The sequence below is a fragment of the Saimiri boliviensis genome, chromosome 1, assembly GCF_048565385.1.
Source record: "Saimiri boliviensis isolate mSaiBol1 chromosome 1, mSaiBol1.pri, whole genome shotgun sequence".
In the NCBI taxonomy this organism is placed as follows: Eukaryota; Metazoa; Chordata; class Mammalia; order Primates; family Cebidae; genus Saimiri; species Saimiri boliviensis.
This window is the reverse complement of record NC_133449.1, coordinates 251568655-251582853: the sequence shown is the minus strand read 5'-3', so window position 1 is coordinate 251582853 and position 14199 is coordinate 251568655. Positions and strand designations below refer to the sequence as shown.

Below are 14199 nucleotides of genomic sequence, written 5' to 3'. Positions count from 1 at the left end.
AAGCCACATAATAGCCTGACCAACACGGTGAAACCCCGTCTCTACTAAAAATACAAAATTAGCTGGGCGTGGTGGCACATGCCTGTGATCCCAGCTACTCAGGAGGCTGAGGCAGGAGAATCGCTTGAACCCTGGAGGCAGAGGTTGCAGTGAGCCAAGATCGTACCATTGCACTCCAGCCTTGGCAACAAAAGCGAAACTCCGTCTCAAAAAAAAAAAAGCAAAGAAGCCACTTACTCCTCAAAGGTGTTGTGTAAGGAAAAGGGATGCAATAAGAGGGGTAAAAAGCACCATCTGGGGAGGCTGCAGTGGAGATGCTGAACTTTGGCCTTGTTCTGCCAGTGCGGTTGTTGCATTTGGGGAATGAGGTGGGTAGCTGTGAATGTGAAGTAGTCTTTTTCTCTTTTTTCAGCATTTCAGTGCATTGAGGTCATGCAGGCTTGCCTTGCTGAGGACCAGCTAGTGGTGAAGTGGCAAAGCTGTGCTCTAGACGTGAACACTTGGATGATTGAATGGTTTCCGGACATGGACTCAGAGCCCCCTATCCTTTCCTGGGAATCTGTGTCTCAGGCCAAGAACTGGACAATCCAACAAGGTAGTCCTGGTGTAACCCACAGGTTCCCGCTGTGCAGGGTTTGGTTTTTCATCCATTTTTAGATCCTTAACTTTGGCTTCAAAGATGTTAGTGTGGTTAATAGCATTTGACAAGCTTGAGCAAGCTTAATGAAGTGACACGCTTCTTGGCATTTCCAAGTCAAGGCTGGCACAGAAAGCTGGGGGTGTCAAGTATACCAGGTATCTGGCCGGCCTCCAGGTGGAAACACTGTCTTAACACCCACCATCAGAGAGCCCTTCCTGGATAGCTGGGTCATCTCATGGATAACACCAGAGTGTGGATCCCAGCTGTCATACCTAGGATACTTTCTTGAGTTCTGGTTGCCTGTTTAAGGGCCAGGCCCCTTTCCCAAGTGATTGTTACAGGAATAGTCTTCTTTTCAGAAAGACCCTGCCCTATATAAGATACATGAGTGAGGCTTTATTCTTTTTTTTTTTTTTTTTTGAGATGAAGTCTCGCTCTGTCACCAGGCTGGAATGCAGTGGCCTGATCTCAGCTCACTGCAACCTCCACCTCCCGGGTCCAAGCGATTTCCCTGCCTCAGCTTCCCAAGTAGCTGGCACTACAGGTGCCAGCCACCATACCTAGCTAGTTTTTTGTGTTTTAGTAGAGATGGAGTTTCACCATGTTGGCCAGGATGGTCTCGATCTCCTGACCTTGTGATCCATCTGCCTCAGCCTCCCAAAGTGCTGGGATTATAGGTGTGAGCCACTGCACCCAGTCTGCTTTATTCTTTGTTTTTAATTTTTTTAAAAACTTTTTATTTTCTCGAGACAGGGTCTTGCTTGGTTGCCAAGGATGGAGTGCAGTGGCATGATCATGGTTCACTGTAACTTCAAACTTCTGGGCTCAAGCGATCCTCCTGCCTCAGCCTCCCTAATGAGGCTTTACCCTTTTAATCCTGTCACTACAGTCATTTCTTAATACTTCAAGCATCCATATTAAGATTAATACACACACAAGGATGCAGGCAAGTAGAGGAGATAGAATTCGTGGTGTTTGAGATCCACAGGGTGATGATATATTGTTGACTCGAAGGATTAAGTTTTATTCTGCTGTGCCCCAAATCATACGATAAAATCAGTGACGGAGGAGGGATTGGATCTCTTCTCTGTTTCTGGATGGCTAAGTTCTAGGACTTAATTAGGCAGCGTATTCAGCGGTCCTGTGGATCTCTCTTGCTGCAAAAGTGTTTGGACAGAACAAACCTGAGGATTCCCTGCCTCCAAAAAAGAAAAAGCTGAAAGGCTAAATTTAAAAATAAAAATTAAAAATAAGAATTAATTAGAAAATCTGAGAAAAGCAATAGATATGAGAGACCATTCACCCTAACCTATTTATTTCCCAGAGGTGGAAACTGTAGAGAAATGGAATATCTTCCATAAGTGTTTGGCCATAACTCTTAGTGTAGTATTCCTTCCACTCTGCCACGCTCTGCACTTAGGCTTGTTTCTTTTTTCTTTCCTTTTCACAGATAAATTAAAACCTTTCTGGTGCTATAACATCTCTGTGTATCCAATGTTGCACGACAAAGTTGGCGAGCCATATTCCATCCAGGCTTATGCCAAAGAAGGCGGTATGTATGGACAAAGGAAATGTACGGGTGGGGCGTGCACAACCTGCGGATGAGGCTGCAAATGCCTGCAGCTCATTCCCAGCCGTCTTAGGGTGCATACTTCGCTTCGTCTTGTAGTGAACTCTGTATGCTATGAATATGCTGGATTCTGAAGCGGGGGTAGACATTACAGATCATCGAGTCCAATCCTCTCATTTCACAGATTGAAAATTAAAGCTCAGAGAGATGAAATAACTTGCCCAAAGTCACAAATAAACAGTGCTAATAGAGCTGCTACCAGCAATAACATTGAATTAAGACCACATCAAGGAGCCTACAGAGTTCATCCTAAGTTAGGGATGTTAAATTATTTTTAATTATGTAGCAATGAGCAATGGCTTTACTGGTGAATTGCTCAAAGTTTACTTTGATCTTTTCGGAAGTTCACATCTTCCAGATTCAACACTGGAAAATAAGTTCTGCCACTCAAAGGTAGCCTATGGAGGCATATTCTTCAACTGTTTGATAATAACTACACTTTACAGATATGAATGGAAAAGCTGGGTACCAAATTGGAGTGAGACATCTATAAGAAAGGAATTTTTCAAGTGGTCTTGATGCCACTTCTCTTCTTCCTTAAGAGAGATGGCTCTAGAAAACCATTTTCCCAGACAAGTTGATTCATCAGTTCCCTACTCAACCCACGCCTCCTGCCTCCAGCACTGTGGTTTGGTCTGAGTACTGGCCAGAGCCTTTGTGGGGGAACGATCAGTTGGGGTGTGGTTCAATGATTATCATTTATCTCCCTGTCCCTTCCAGTTCCATCAGAAGGTCCTGAGACCAAGGTTGAGAACATTGGTGTGAAGACGGTCACAATCACATGGAAGGAGATTCCCAAGAGACAGAGAAAGGGTATCATCTGCAACTACACCGTCTTTTACCAAGCTGAAGGTGGAAAAGGATTCTGTAAGCATGCCCATAGCCAAGTGGGAAAAAAACTCCAAGCACCAGACAGGTGCTAGGGATAGACCTGTTGTAGGCATGACTCCCCCACCTCGTTGTGACCTGCAACCTGGCATGAGTCACTTAGCTTCTTCAAGTCTCTCTGAAAATGGGGACAAGAGCACCCAACTTCTGGGGCTTTGGGGGTTAAATGAGAGTGAAGGGACAGTACCTGAGAGGATAGCCCAGCGGGAATGGAAGGAATTGATATAATTTGTCCTGGTTGACGCCTGAATTGACCTCCCAGAAGCTTCCCGATCATGATTCCCAGGAATGTGCCTGGCTTAAGGAGTAAGGGGAATAGACCCTGTGACCATGACTGCTACAGCCCCTGCCAAATCATGCTTTTTTTCTTCAGTCCACCGTATCTCCTGACATCTTAAACACTGGGCAAGGCTTGGATTCTTGCTGAGGCTAAATAATTTTTTTCTTATGGTAAAATACGTGTAAAATATTTTTCCATTTTAAACATTTGAAAGTGTACAATTTAGTGGCATTAGAAGCATTCACAATATTGTGCAACCATCACCGCTACATCCAGAGCTCTTCTGTTTCCACCCGAATAGAAGCCCTATGCCCATTAATTAGTCACTCCCCATTCCTCTCTTCTCACAGCCCCTGGCAACCACCAAACTGCTTTGTGTCTCTATGGTTATACCCATTAATTAGTCACTCCCCATTCCTCTCTTCTCACAGCCCCTGGCAACCACCAAACTGCTTTGTGTCTCTATGGTTTGCCTATTCCGGATATTTCATATAAATAGAATCGTAAAATATGCGGCCTTTGTGTCTGGCTTCTTTGATGCAGCATGTTTTCAGAGTTCATCCATGTTATAGCATGGTTTCGTACTTATTCCTTTTTATGGCTGAATAATATTCCATTGTGTGGATATTCCATCTTTTCTTTATCCATTCATCAGCTGATGAACATTTAGGTTGTTTCAACCTTTAAGCTATTGTGCACAGGGCTGCTATGAACAGATGTCTGCTATGAACATATGCTGCTATGTACAAATATCTGTTTTGAGTTTGTGCTTTTTGCTCTTTTGGGTATATATCTAGAAATTGAATTGCTGGATCATATGGTAACTCTAGTTTAACTTACTGAGGAGCCACCAAACTGTTTTCCACAGCGACTACTCCAGTATACATTCTTTTATTTTCTTTCTTTCATTTTTGAGACGGAGTCTCATCTGTCACCCAGGCTGGAATGCAGTGGTGCAATCTGAGCTCACTGCAACCTCTGGCTCCTGGGTTCAAGCAATTCTCCTGCGTCAGTCTCCCAAGAAGCTGGGACTACAGGCGCCCACCACCACGCCCGGCTAATTTTTGTATTTTTAGTAAAGATGGGGTTTCACCATATTGGCCAGGCTGGTCTTGAACTCCTGACCTTGTGATCTGCCCACCTCAGCCTCCCAAAGTGCTGGAATTACATTCTTACCAGAAATGTATGAGGGTTTTCATTTCTCTGCATCCTTGTCAACACTTGTTATTTTTCATTAAAAGAAAATCATGGCTGTCCTGGTGGGTATGTAGTGGTTATCTCGTAGACTTGCATTTCCCTACTGACTAATAATGTTGGACATCTTTTCCTGTAGTTTTTGCCCATTTGCATATCTTCTTTGGAGGCCTGTCTTTTTAATCTCATTTTCTTATGTTTAAATTGTGTTGTCTGTTATTCAGTTTATGAGTTCTTTATATATTCTAGATGTCAGTTATTTATCAGATATATGATCTGTAAATATTTTCACCCGTTCTATGTGTTGTCTTTTCATTCTCTTGATATTACCTTTCGATGCACAAAACTTGGAATTTTAGTGAAATCCAGTTTAATCTATGTTCCCTTTTGCTACCTGTGCTTTTGGTGTCATATCTAAGAAACCATGATGAAATTTAAGGTTGTGAAGATTTATCCTATGCTGTCTTCTAAGAGTTTTTATAGTTCTAGCTCTTGTACTGAGGTCCTTGATCCATCTTGATAGGCTAATTTTAAGCAGGACATGAATAGGGGTCAGAATATGAGACAGCTGAGTTGGAAGCACAGTTCCAATGCTCTTATTGTGATGCTCCTGGGACACAATTTTCAGTTTGGCTTGGCCGTGGTATTTGACCTCTGTATTTCTCCTTTAGCCAAGACAGTCAACTCCAGCATCTTGCAGTACAGCCTGGAGACCCTGCAACGAAAGACCTCTTACACCGTTCAGGTCATGGCCAGCACCAGTGCTGGGGGAACCAACGGGACCAGCATAAATTTCAAGACATTGTCATTCAGTGAGTATTTCCTTCAAGCCTTAGGTACCTCTCCCTATGTTTGCCTTACATCAGAGAGAAATGACACCTGCCAAAGGCTGGGAAAGCCAAATGAAAGGGCAGTGCCTACGTGGAAAGAGCCAACCTGCTCTCTGGCTCACCAACATTCCCGGAAAGCATATACATGAGGAGATAGGAGGGAGAGACCAGGCAAGGTAAGAGCTGAATTTGGAAATGCTGGTCATTTTGATCCCTCCTCATGGGCAGCCACAAATCATCTGGAGGAGGAGATGTCAAATTAATGCCAACTTCAGTCTTAGCACCAAATCAGCTCCTGTCTCTGGCTGTCTCCCCATTCACAGTTACCAGTTTCTGCATGTTACAGGTTATGGTATGTATTAGTCTGTTTTCACGCTGCTGATAAAGACATACCCGAGACTGGGTAATGTATACAGAAAAAGAGTTCCATAGTTCCACATGGCTGGGGAAGCCTCACAATCATGGTGGAAGGCGAAAGGCACGTCTTACACGGTGGCATCAGGAGAGAATGAGGACCAAGTAAAAGGGGTTTCCCCTTATGAAACCATCAGATCTTGTGCGATTTATTCACTACCATAAGAACAGTATGGGGGAAACTACCCCATTATTCAGTTCTCTCCCACTGGGTGCCTCCTGCAACACATGGGAATTGTGGGAGTTACAATTCAGATAAGATTTGGGTGGGGACACAGCCAAACCATATCACTGTACAACAGGGCCTTCAAGGAAAAACCTTGGTTAACCCAGGACCACTGACCCCCACAGGGAGGGGCTTAGCCTCGTCATTTATGGAGGCTTTTTTGAGCAAAAAGATATGTTTAACTTACCTGCTTTTACTTTAAAAAATAACAAGAAAAATTTGCTAGAGACAACAAATAATGTAAAATAAAATGTAGCTTCGTATGATAGCTGGTTAAGGGAGAGATTTCAGAGGCAGGCAGATGGAATGAGGAGGTGAAGCAGAAAGAAGGAAGGAGAATGGGAGAAACAGAAATGTTAATTTTGCCAAGTCCTTGAGTGATAGAGATTTGATTTTTAAGCATGTACTACAACTCTCTTAAAGAATGAATAACTTTTTAGATTAAAAATGAATTAACACTGCCAAGATTTTGCAATAACTGGAACAAGCTAAAAATTGTCTCCTTGAAATATTCTTGAAAGCCTCTTATTCATCACATTTTTCAAGAATAAAATTGCTTTGTGACTCTGGAAAATGTGAGTATGACATGTTTTTTTTTTTTTTTTTTTTTTTTTTTTTCATAGAAAACATTCTGTTTTGATGGACTAACATTGCCTTTTAGGAACTCTTTTTGATATTGCTGTTTGCAATCTTTTAAAGCCATATTGAATTTCTGCCACACTGGGCACAGATTTCATCGGCTCATGGAGTTTTCTCCAAGGGTCAAAAGAAGGCAAGATCCGGCCCTGGGACCTGGACATTTCCTACCCTGGTCTAAAGATTATAAATCACCCTGCTTCCATCTTTTTTTTTTTTTTTTTTTTTTTTTTGAGACGGAGTTTTTGCTCTTGTTACCCAGGCTGGAGTGCAATGGCACGATCTCGGCTCACCGCAACCTCCGCCTCCTGGGTTCAGGCAATTCTCCTGCCTCAGCCTCCTGAGTAGCTGGGATTACAGGCACGCACCACCATGCCCAGCTAATTTTTTTGTATTTTTAATAGAGACGGGGTTTCACCATGTTGACCAGGATGGTCTCGATCTCTTGACCTCGTGATCCACCCGCCTCGGCCTCCCAAAGTGCTGGGATTACAGGCTTGAGCCACCGCGCCCGGCCCCTGCTTCCATCTTTGATCCTCTATAATCCATTCTCCACACAGCAGCCAGAGTTTCAAACCCTGAATTATCTGTTTAAAACCCGCCGGTGACTTTCATTGTGTTGTAAAGAAAATCCAGACTCCTTCCTATAACTTTCAAGGTCCTTCATCATCTGTCTCTTACTGACCTCATTTCCTGCTGCTTTCTTTTGGCCTCTATTTATCTTCCCTACCTTGTTCCTGCTTCAAAGCTTTTGCATCCACTGTTTCTTCTGCCTGGAGTGCTTTTCTCCATGGTTTTGCATGGCTGGAGCCTTCTCACTATTAAGATCAGCTTGAATTTCACTCTTTCTTTGGACAGCTTAGCTAAAGTTGCTCTCTGGATGCAGTGGCTCATGCCTGTAATCCCAGCACTTTCGGAGGCCAAGGCAGGAGGATCACTCAAGGCCAGGAGTTTGAGACCAGCCTGGCTAATATGGTGAAACCCATCTCTACTAAAAATGTAAAAATTAGCTGGGCTTGATGGTGGGTGCCTGTGATCCCAGCTACACGGGAGGCTAGGGCAGGAGAATTGATTGAACCCAGGAGATGGAGGTTGCAGTGAGCCAAGCCATGCCACTGCACTCCAGCCTGGGTGACAGAGCAAGATTCCATCTCAAAAATAATAATAATAAAAAAAAATCTAAAAATTAGCTGGCCATGATAGCTTGCACCTGTAAGTCCCAGCTACTTAGGAGGCTAAGACAGGAGGTTGCTTGAGCCCTAGGAGTTTGAGGCTTCAGTGAGTTATGATCATGCCAGTGCACTCCAGCCTGGGTGACAGAGCAAGACCCATCTCAAAAAAATAAAATTTAAATTTAAAAATGCTCAATAAATATTCACTGAATGAACGCTGTTGGAATGAATGCTGCCAGGAGAAGATGCCTAGATGGGGAGCCACAAAACTCTGGGGTTTTTTTTAGTGGAAAGAAATTGAATTTAATTGAAAGAAAACTAATAAGAAATTGTGTAGCTGACACTACTAGAACCAAAAGTTAATCACCGATTTTCGTCCAGGTGAGGAACTCAGCTTACTACTGACTTTTGTTCTTTCTTTTTCAAAGGTGTCTTTGAGATTTTCCTTATAACTACTCTGATTGCTGGAGGCCTTCTTCTCCTGATCATCCTGACAGCGGCATATGGTCTCAAAAAACCCAAGTGAGTCTGTCGACAACAGTGGGTGCCTTAAAAATCAGGGACCAAAAAGAGTGGAAGGCATCATAGGTGCTTCGTAGGAGAGGGCACTCTGCCATCGATGGGTGTTCATTCATTTATTAACTTGGTACATATTTATTGAGGTTATTAAAGGCCACACTTAGTGGCTCATCAGAATTCTGACCAAGCAAGAGCATTTTCACTTCCCAGAGCTCCATGCCCAGGGCTAGGCCTTTTTGAGGCCAGGAGAGTGCCGGCTGCCTCACAGGCTGCGTCTGCTCCATGTACCATCTGAGACTGGCGTTAGAGAGCAGGCCCTTTCTCTCAGTATCTAGCGGGGGTCCCTGACTGCAGCAGACCTTCTTGCAAGCTTCTCTCTCAGGCAGAGCAGGGAGCAGTGTCTCCATGGAGTTGGAGTGCTGGCCAGTTGTCTGCTGGTGCAAGCTCGTTGCTTGCTTGTGGTGCAGCGTTGAGGGTCTGACGGCAGGGGCCTTTGTCCTGCTTGCCCTGGCCACTTTGGGAAAGAAAGCATGTCTTCAGGGTCTTACGCTTTCTCTCTGCAGTGAGCCTTATGTCACCCTAATGGTCCTTCCCTGTTTGAGCTCCAAATTAGTTGTGATCATCTCTGTCAAGCAGCTGCTCTTAGTTAATGGTCAAGCTAGTGTCAGTTACCAATTGTAGGTAGTAGCCAAGCTACCAGCATAGATTCTTGTACATTATGCACTTAAGTAATCATTTGATCTTTAGCATGCTTCAGAATCAGGCCTCATCCCAAAAGATTCTGATTGAGTGGTTCTAGGGTAAAGCCCCAAAATTTGCATTTCTAACAAGTTCCCAGGTGGTGCTGATGCTGCTGTGTGGGACCACACTTCGAGAACCATTACAGGAAAGTGTGAGTAGCTTATAAGGCTTATAGAATGTTGCTCTTCCTGGGGGATAAGCCTCAAAGGAATGACTCTGTGATGGTACAATTTACAGCATCGGGACCAGGTATGGAGATGCGGGGATGGGAGAGAGGGGAAGATAGGAACATTTTGTATGGGGAGAGTCTCCTCTGAGCACATCCCATAGATAACTGGCAATGTCACCCCACAACGCACACACCGCAAAACAACTCCACTTTCCCAGGTTCTATCAATCAGGCAGACATGCCCTTATTTAGGAGGGAACCTTACAATTCCCTTTAGCAAAGCCTCCCTCTTTTGACTCAGCCATACAGTGCTAATTAATGCTTCTTAGATTCACTTCCCATCTTAAAATCTTCTCTCTCTTTAGCAAACTGGCTCACCTGTGTTGGCCCAGCGTTCCCAACCCTGCTGAAAGTAGTATAGCCACGTGGCATGGAGATGATTTCAAGGTAAACACTCCCATTTTTATTAAGGAAATTACTGTCGTGGGAGGTAGACAAGGTGAATGGAGATGGGGAAATGTGCTAGGCTGAGCTTTTTTTGGGGTTCACCTCAAGAGAACTCGAGTTGAAAAGTCTCAGGGAATGGCTGGCAGGGCAGGTGGAATCAGCCTTCCTGGAACGTCTTTGACCTTGTGCTTTGACAAGAGGAAGGGCTTCACTAGGCTCACGAGGACCCAGTGCATTCCCAGGTGGAACTGGTCCTATAAAGGATGCTGCAGAAGAAAGACATCGGCCCTACCCTTCCTGACCTGATGGGCTAGTTATAGAGAGAGAGGAGGCCTGGCTCTAGGAGTTGAAGCCATTTACAAAGCAGCCAAGAGCACAGTGATCTAAAGACAGCCTGAAGATCACCAGAGGATGTGGATGGGCATGGCAGGCTGAGGCTGCCTCAGGTTGTTTTTCTTAGGTTGGGGACATCAGAGTCAGGCTTTATTAACTGGCATTGGGTGTTTGTGTGTTTGTTTTGAGATGGAGTCTCCCTCTGTCACCCAGGCTGGAGTACAACGGCATGATCTCAGATCACTGCAACCTCCACTTCCTGGGTTCAAGTGATTCTTCCATCCCGGCCTCCCAAATAGCTGGGATTTCAGGCACCTGCCATCATGCCTGGCTAATTGTATTTTTATAGAGATGGGGTTTCATCATGTTGGCCAGGTTGGTCTTGAACTCCTGACCTCAGGTGATCTGCCTGCCTGGACCTCTCAAAGTGCTGGCATTGGGGTTTTCTAGTGAGTATTCCTTAACTAGAAACCTTCTGTTTTCATAAATTTTTAAGTGAAAAGCTGTTAGGAAATTTTTAAGGTTTAATTTTTTGCTTACGTCAAAACAAGACCAATCAAATATAACCTTTAAATCCTTATTACTGAAAGGCTGTTTCCAGTTTTTCCTTGATGCACAAACTTTAAATATTAGTCCTTGCTCCAACTCAGAAGGCTTTTTTGAGCATGGATATTTCGTTATAATGGGCTTTTTTTTCATTTCCTCCTCTTATCAGTCTGGCATACTGGACTGATTTATATCGCCATTTACTTTCCTGCTTATTCAGTGTCATTTAGAGAGTACCTGGGTTCATAGGCAGTACTGTCTGATGTCTAACATGCTATCTGAATAATCTGTAGGTCTAGAGCCAGCACTTACCAATCACTCACTGCATGCCAGGCACTGAGCTAGGCTGTAGGAGTACAAATGATAAAGTCATGGCCCCTGCCAGGAGGCCACCTCTGATTTTCTTGTGAGATTGAACAAGTCTGTCTCTATGATTGTACTTTTTCCATCACTAAGAGTTCTAATTTTGGTGCATCTATCTTTTTCTTTTCTTTTCTTTTCTTTTTTTAAGATTGAGTTTTGCTCTTGCTGCCCAGGCTGGAGTGCAGTGGTGCAATCTCGACTCACTGCAACCTCCACCTCCCAGGTTCAAAGCGATTCTACTGCCTCAGCCTCCCTAGTAGCTGGGATTACATTCGCCTGCCACCATGCCCAGCTGATTTTTTGTATTTTTGGCAGAGATGGGGTTTCACTATGTTGGCGAGGCTGGTCTCAAACTCCTGACCTCAGGCAATCCATCCACCTCAGCCTCCCAAAGTGCTGGGATTATAGGCATGAGTCACTGCACCCAGCTGGTGCTTCCGTCTTAACTGGAGTTTTGTGAGCACCGGATTGTGTGGAAAATAGCCTCCTGCACTCTAGAAGAAACTGTTTGAATTGGCTGGGGGCAGTGGCTCATGTCTATAATCTCGGCACGTTGGGAGCCCAAGGCGGGCGGATTGTTTAAGCTCAGGAGTTTGAGATCAGCCTGGGCAACGTGACAAAACCCCATCTCTACAGAAAGTAAAAACTAGCCAAGTGTAGTGGTGTGTGTCTGTAGCCCCAGCTACTGAGGAGACTGAGGTGGGAGAATTACTGGGAAGTTGAGGCTGCAGTGAGTGGTGATTGTGCTACTGCACTCCAGCCTGGGCAATGGGAGTGAGACCCTGTCTCAAAAAAAAAAAAAAAAAAAAAAGATATATATAATCATTCAAATCCAGGGCGCTGATTCTCGTTAATGTGCCACTCCTTCCAAGCTCCTGTGGAAGGGCACGTGGAGGGGGTTGGCCACCACTTCTGGGCCTGGGAGGAAGGTGGGTGCTGTTCCAGAGGTGGCATTTGCTATCCCAAGCCTAACGAGCTTTTGGCGATGTCATATGTGACTCCTAAATAACCACTTGGAAGTCCCTTTTTCTTTTCCAGGCTAAGCTAAACCTGAAGGAGTCTGATGACCCTGTGAACACAGAAAACTGGATCTTAAAACCATGTTCCACCCCCAGTGACAAGTTGGTTATTGACAAGTTGGTGGTGAACTTTGGGGCTTTTCTACAAGAGATTTCCACAGACCAAGCCAAAACGAGTCAGGAAAACAATTTAGGAGGGGGAAAGAATGAGTACGTGACCTACTTAGTCACACCTGACTGTCCCCTAGGGAAAAGTTTTGAGGAGCTCCTGGTTTCACCTGAGACTCCTCCCAGAAAATCCCAATGTCTGTGTTTGAGGATGCCGGAAGGGAACTGCCCGGAAGGGAAAGAGCAGCTTCTCTTTTCTGATCAAAGTTTAGCACCATATCATCTGTGTGAGGAAGACGCACCAAATCCATATTTGAAAAATTCGATGACAACCAGAGAATTTCTTGTGTCTAAAAAACTGCCATAGCACACCAAGAGAGAAGTTTAAGTGCAACCACGCCATGAGACCCTCAGGGTCTCAGTGCGGATGACCCTGGCCAGAGACGATGTCAAGACTCAGCAAGCCACGCGTTCTTGGTCCCTCCACATCCTACCCGGGTTAAAGTCTCCCCCTGCCCCTCAGCTGCCAGTTGAACTTGGTTGGCACAGATGTGACCTTGTGCTGGGAAGAAGGGACGGTGATAAACCTGAGTTTTGTAAAGGAACAGCAATCTCTTTTCTTTGTTCAGATACCAAGCTCTCACTGTGGCCTCCTAACAGATTGACTTTGGAGGAAGGGCCCAGGTTCTGAGCCCAAAAGACCCCAAGGTGGACATACCTGGCCTCCCAGGAATTGAGTCATGGTCCCAGCTTTTGCTGGGGCTATGCCTCAGAGTTCCAGAAGGCCTTTCCCTGCTGCCAGCGGACAGTTGTCTCGCTGGCTCTTGGGTGGTCTGCTGGGAGCCTGGGCTCTGGGCGTCCCCTCCCAGGTAGTCCTGAAGCCTTCCTCTCTCCCCACAGAAGGGGCTGCAGGTGGAGTGGACTTTCCTAGGGGTGCCTGAGGCTCTTCACATCCTCTTAGATCTCAAGTGTCTGTAGCAAAACCACACCCAGACTCCTCACCCCAAATTTACAGTGCATTGACTGCTAATAAATCAAGGAATGGGTAGAACCCTGGGGAATGCACGCTATGGGACACAGCTGTGCCCAGTCTCCAGGGGGGCTGCTTCCCAGCTGCTGCTGCCCTTCTATTCAGCACCCAGCCTGGGATCAGAAAGGCACCAGACATTGCAGTGACTGTCATATAGGGACCCTGGCCTTTCACACTGGCTCACAGCCCAGGAATGCTTACTGAGCATATCCTTAAAAGGTCTCTTCCCAGAAGCAGCCGGGCAGGGCCTGGGAACATACAATGCTTAGCAACTTTGTAGCCCCAGCAGGAGGACTTCTTCTCCTTTGCTCTAGCTGAGCACAGAGCTTGTGACAATTAGGGGAACCTTTCATGCAAGTGTGGCTTCCTGGCTTCAGCACTGAGATGGGTGCTGGGCTCCTCCTGTAACTACAGTGGCAGAGTCAGCTGTGACTCCCTTAACCTTTGTGGGAGGTCACTAGGAGCCTGGCGAGATCAGTGCGGGTGAGGCAATGGGTGAGTGGCCCGAGGTGCAATGAACCCAGCTTTTGCCAGCCAGGAAGGCTGATGGTATTTTTTTCTGGGAGAGCGGGAGGAATCAGTACTAGGATTGCAGGTGTGAACTTCGCAAGCCACCCACTCACATGTGCAAAACATCACTTTATTTTCCTAAAACTAAAACTAATTGCTAGTCCGAGACCTTGACACTTCGAAGTAACCTCAGCCCGGTTTGATGATTTCTGAGTTGCCTTGGGTTTGTGACTCAGTTACATGTGGGGTTTTTCCCTCCCCTGCCCTGCCTGGGACTGGTTCCAATTGCAGAGGATGTTGAGTGGCGCAGCATCTGTGAGGCAGAGCTGGTCACTCAGTGGATTCCTCTGGGTCATGTATTTGTCCTGCTGTGGTTTTGTCTCTGGCCTGGTGTATTTACTATTGCCCCGCCTGTCCCTGTTGAGTCACCCGCCACTCATCTCAGTCAATTGCTGCCTCATTGCTTCGGGCACAGGAAGGAGTGGCTGCTGTCAAAGCTCCGTC

At 45.6% G+C, this 14199-nt stretch overlaps 1 protein-coding gene across 2 annotated transcripts in view; it reads left to right on the top strand.

Moving 5' to 3' along the window:
- Window positions 1–12754, top strand: part of IL31RA (interleukin 31 receptor A) — a 61276-nt gene extending 48522 nt beyond the window's left edge. Inside the window, exons 9-16 of one of the 2 annotated variants that reach the window (XM_074385834.1) lie at window positions 413–595; window positions 2091–2192; window positions 2991–3137; window positions 5304–5444; window positions 8339–8432; window positions 9261–9321; window positions 9705–9786; window positions 12067–12152. In XM_074385834.1, the coding sequence (XP_074241935.1) occupies window positions 413–595; window positions 2091–2192; window positions 2991–3137; window positions 5304–5444; window positions 8339–8432; window positions 9261–9321; window positions 9705–9749 (773 nt within the window). In that variant the 3' untranslated portion in view covers window positions 9750–9786; window positions 12067–12152. Of the gene's footprint in view, window positions 1–412; window positions 596–2090; window positions 2193–2990; window positions 3138–5303; window positions 5445–8338; window positions 8433–9260; window positions 9322–9704; window positions 9787–12066 lie in introns of both variants that reach the window. The other variant, XM_003925843.4, reaches the window with a different exon arrangement.
- The last annotated feature ends 1445 nt before the right edge of the window (window positions 12755–14199 follow it).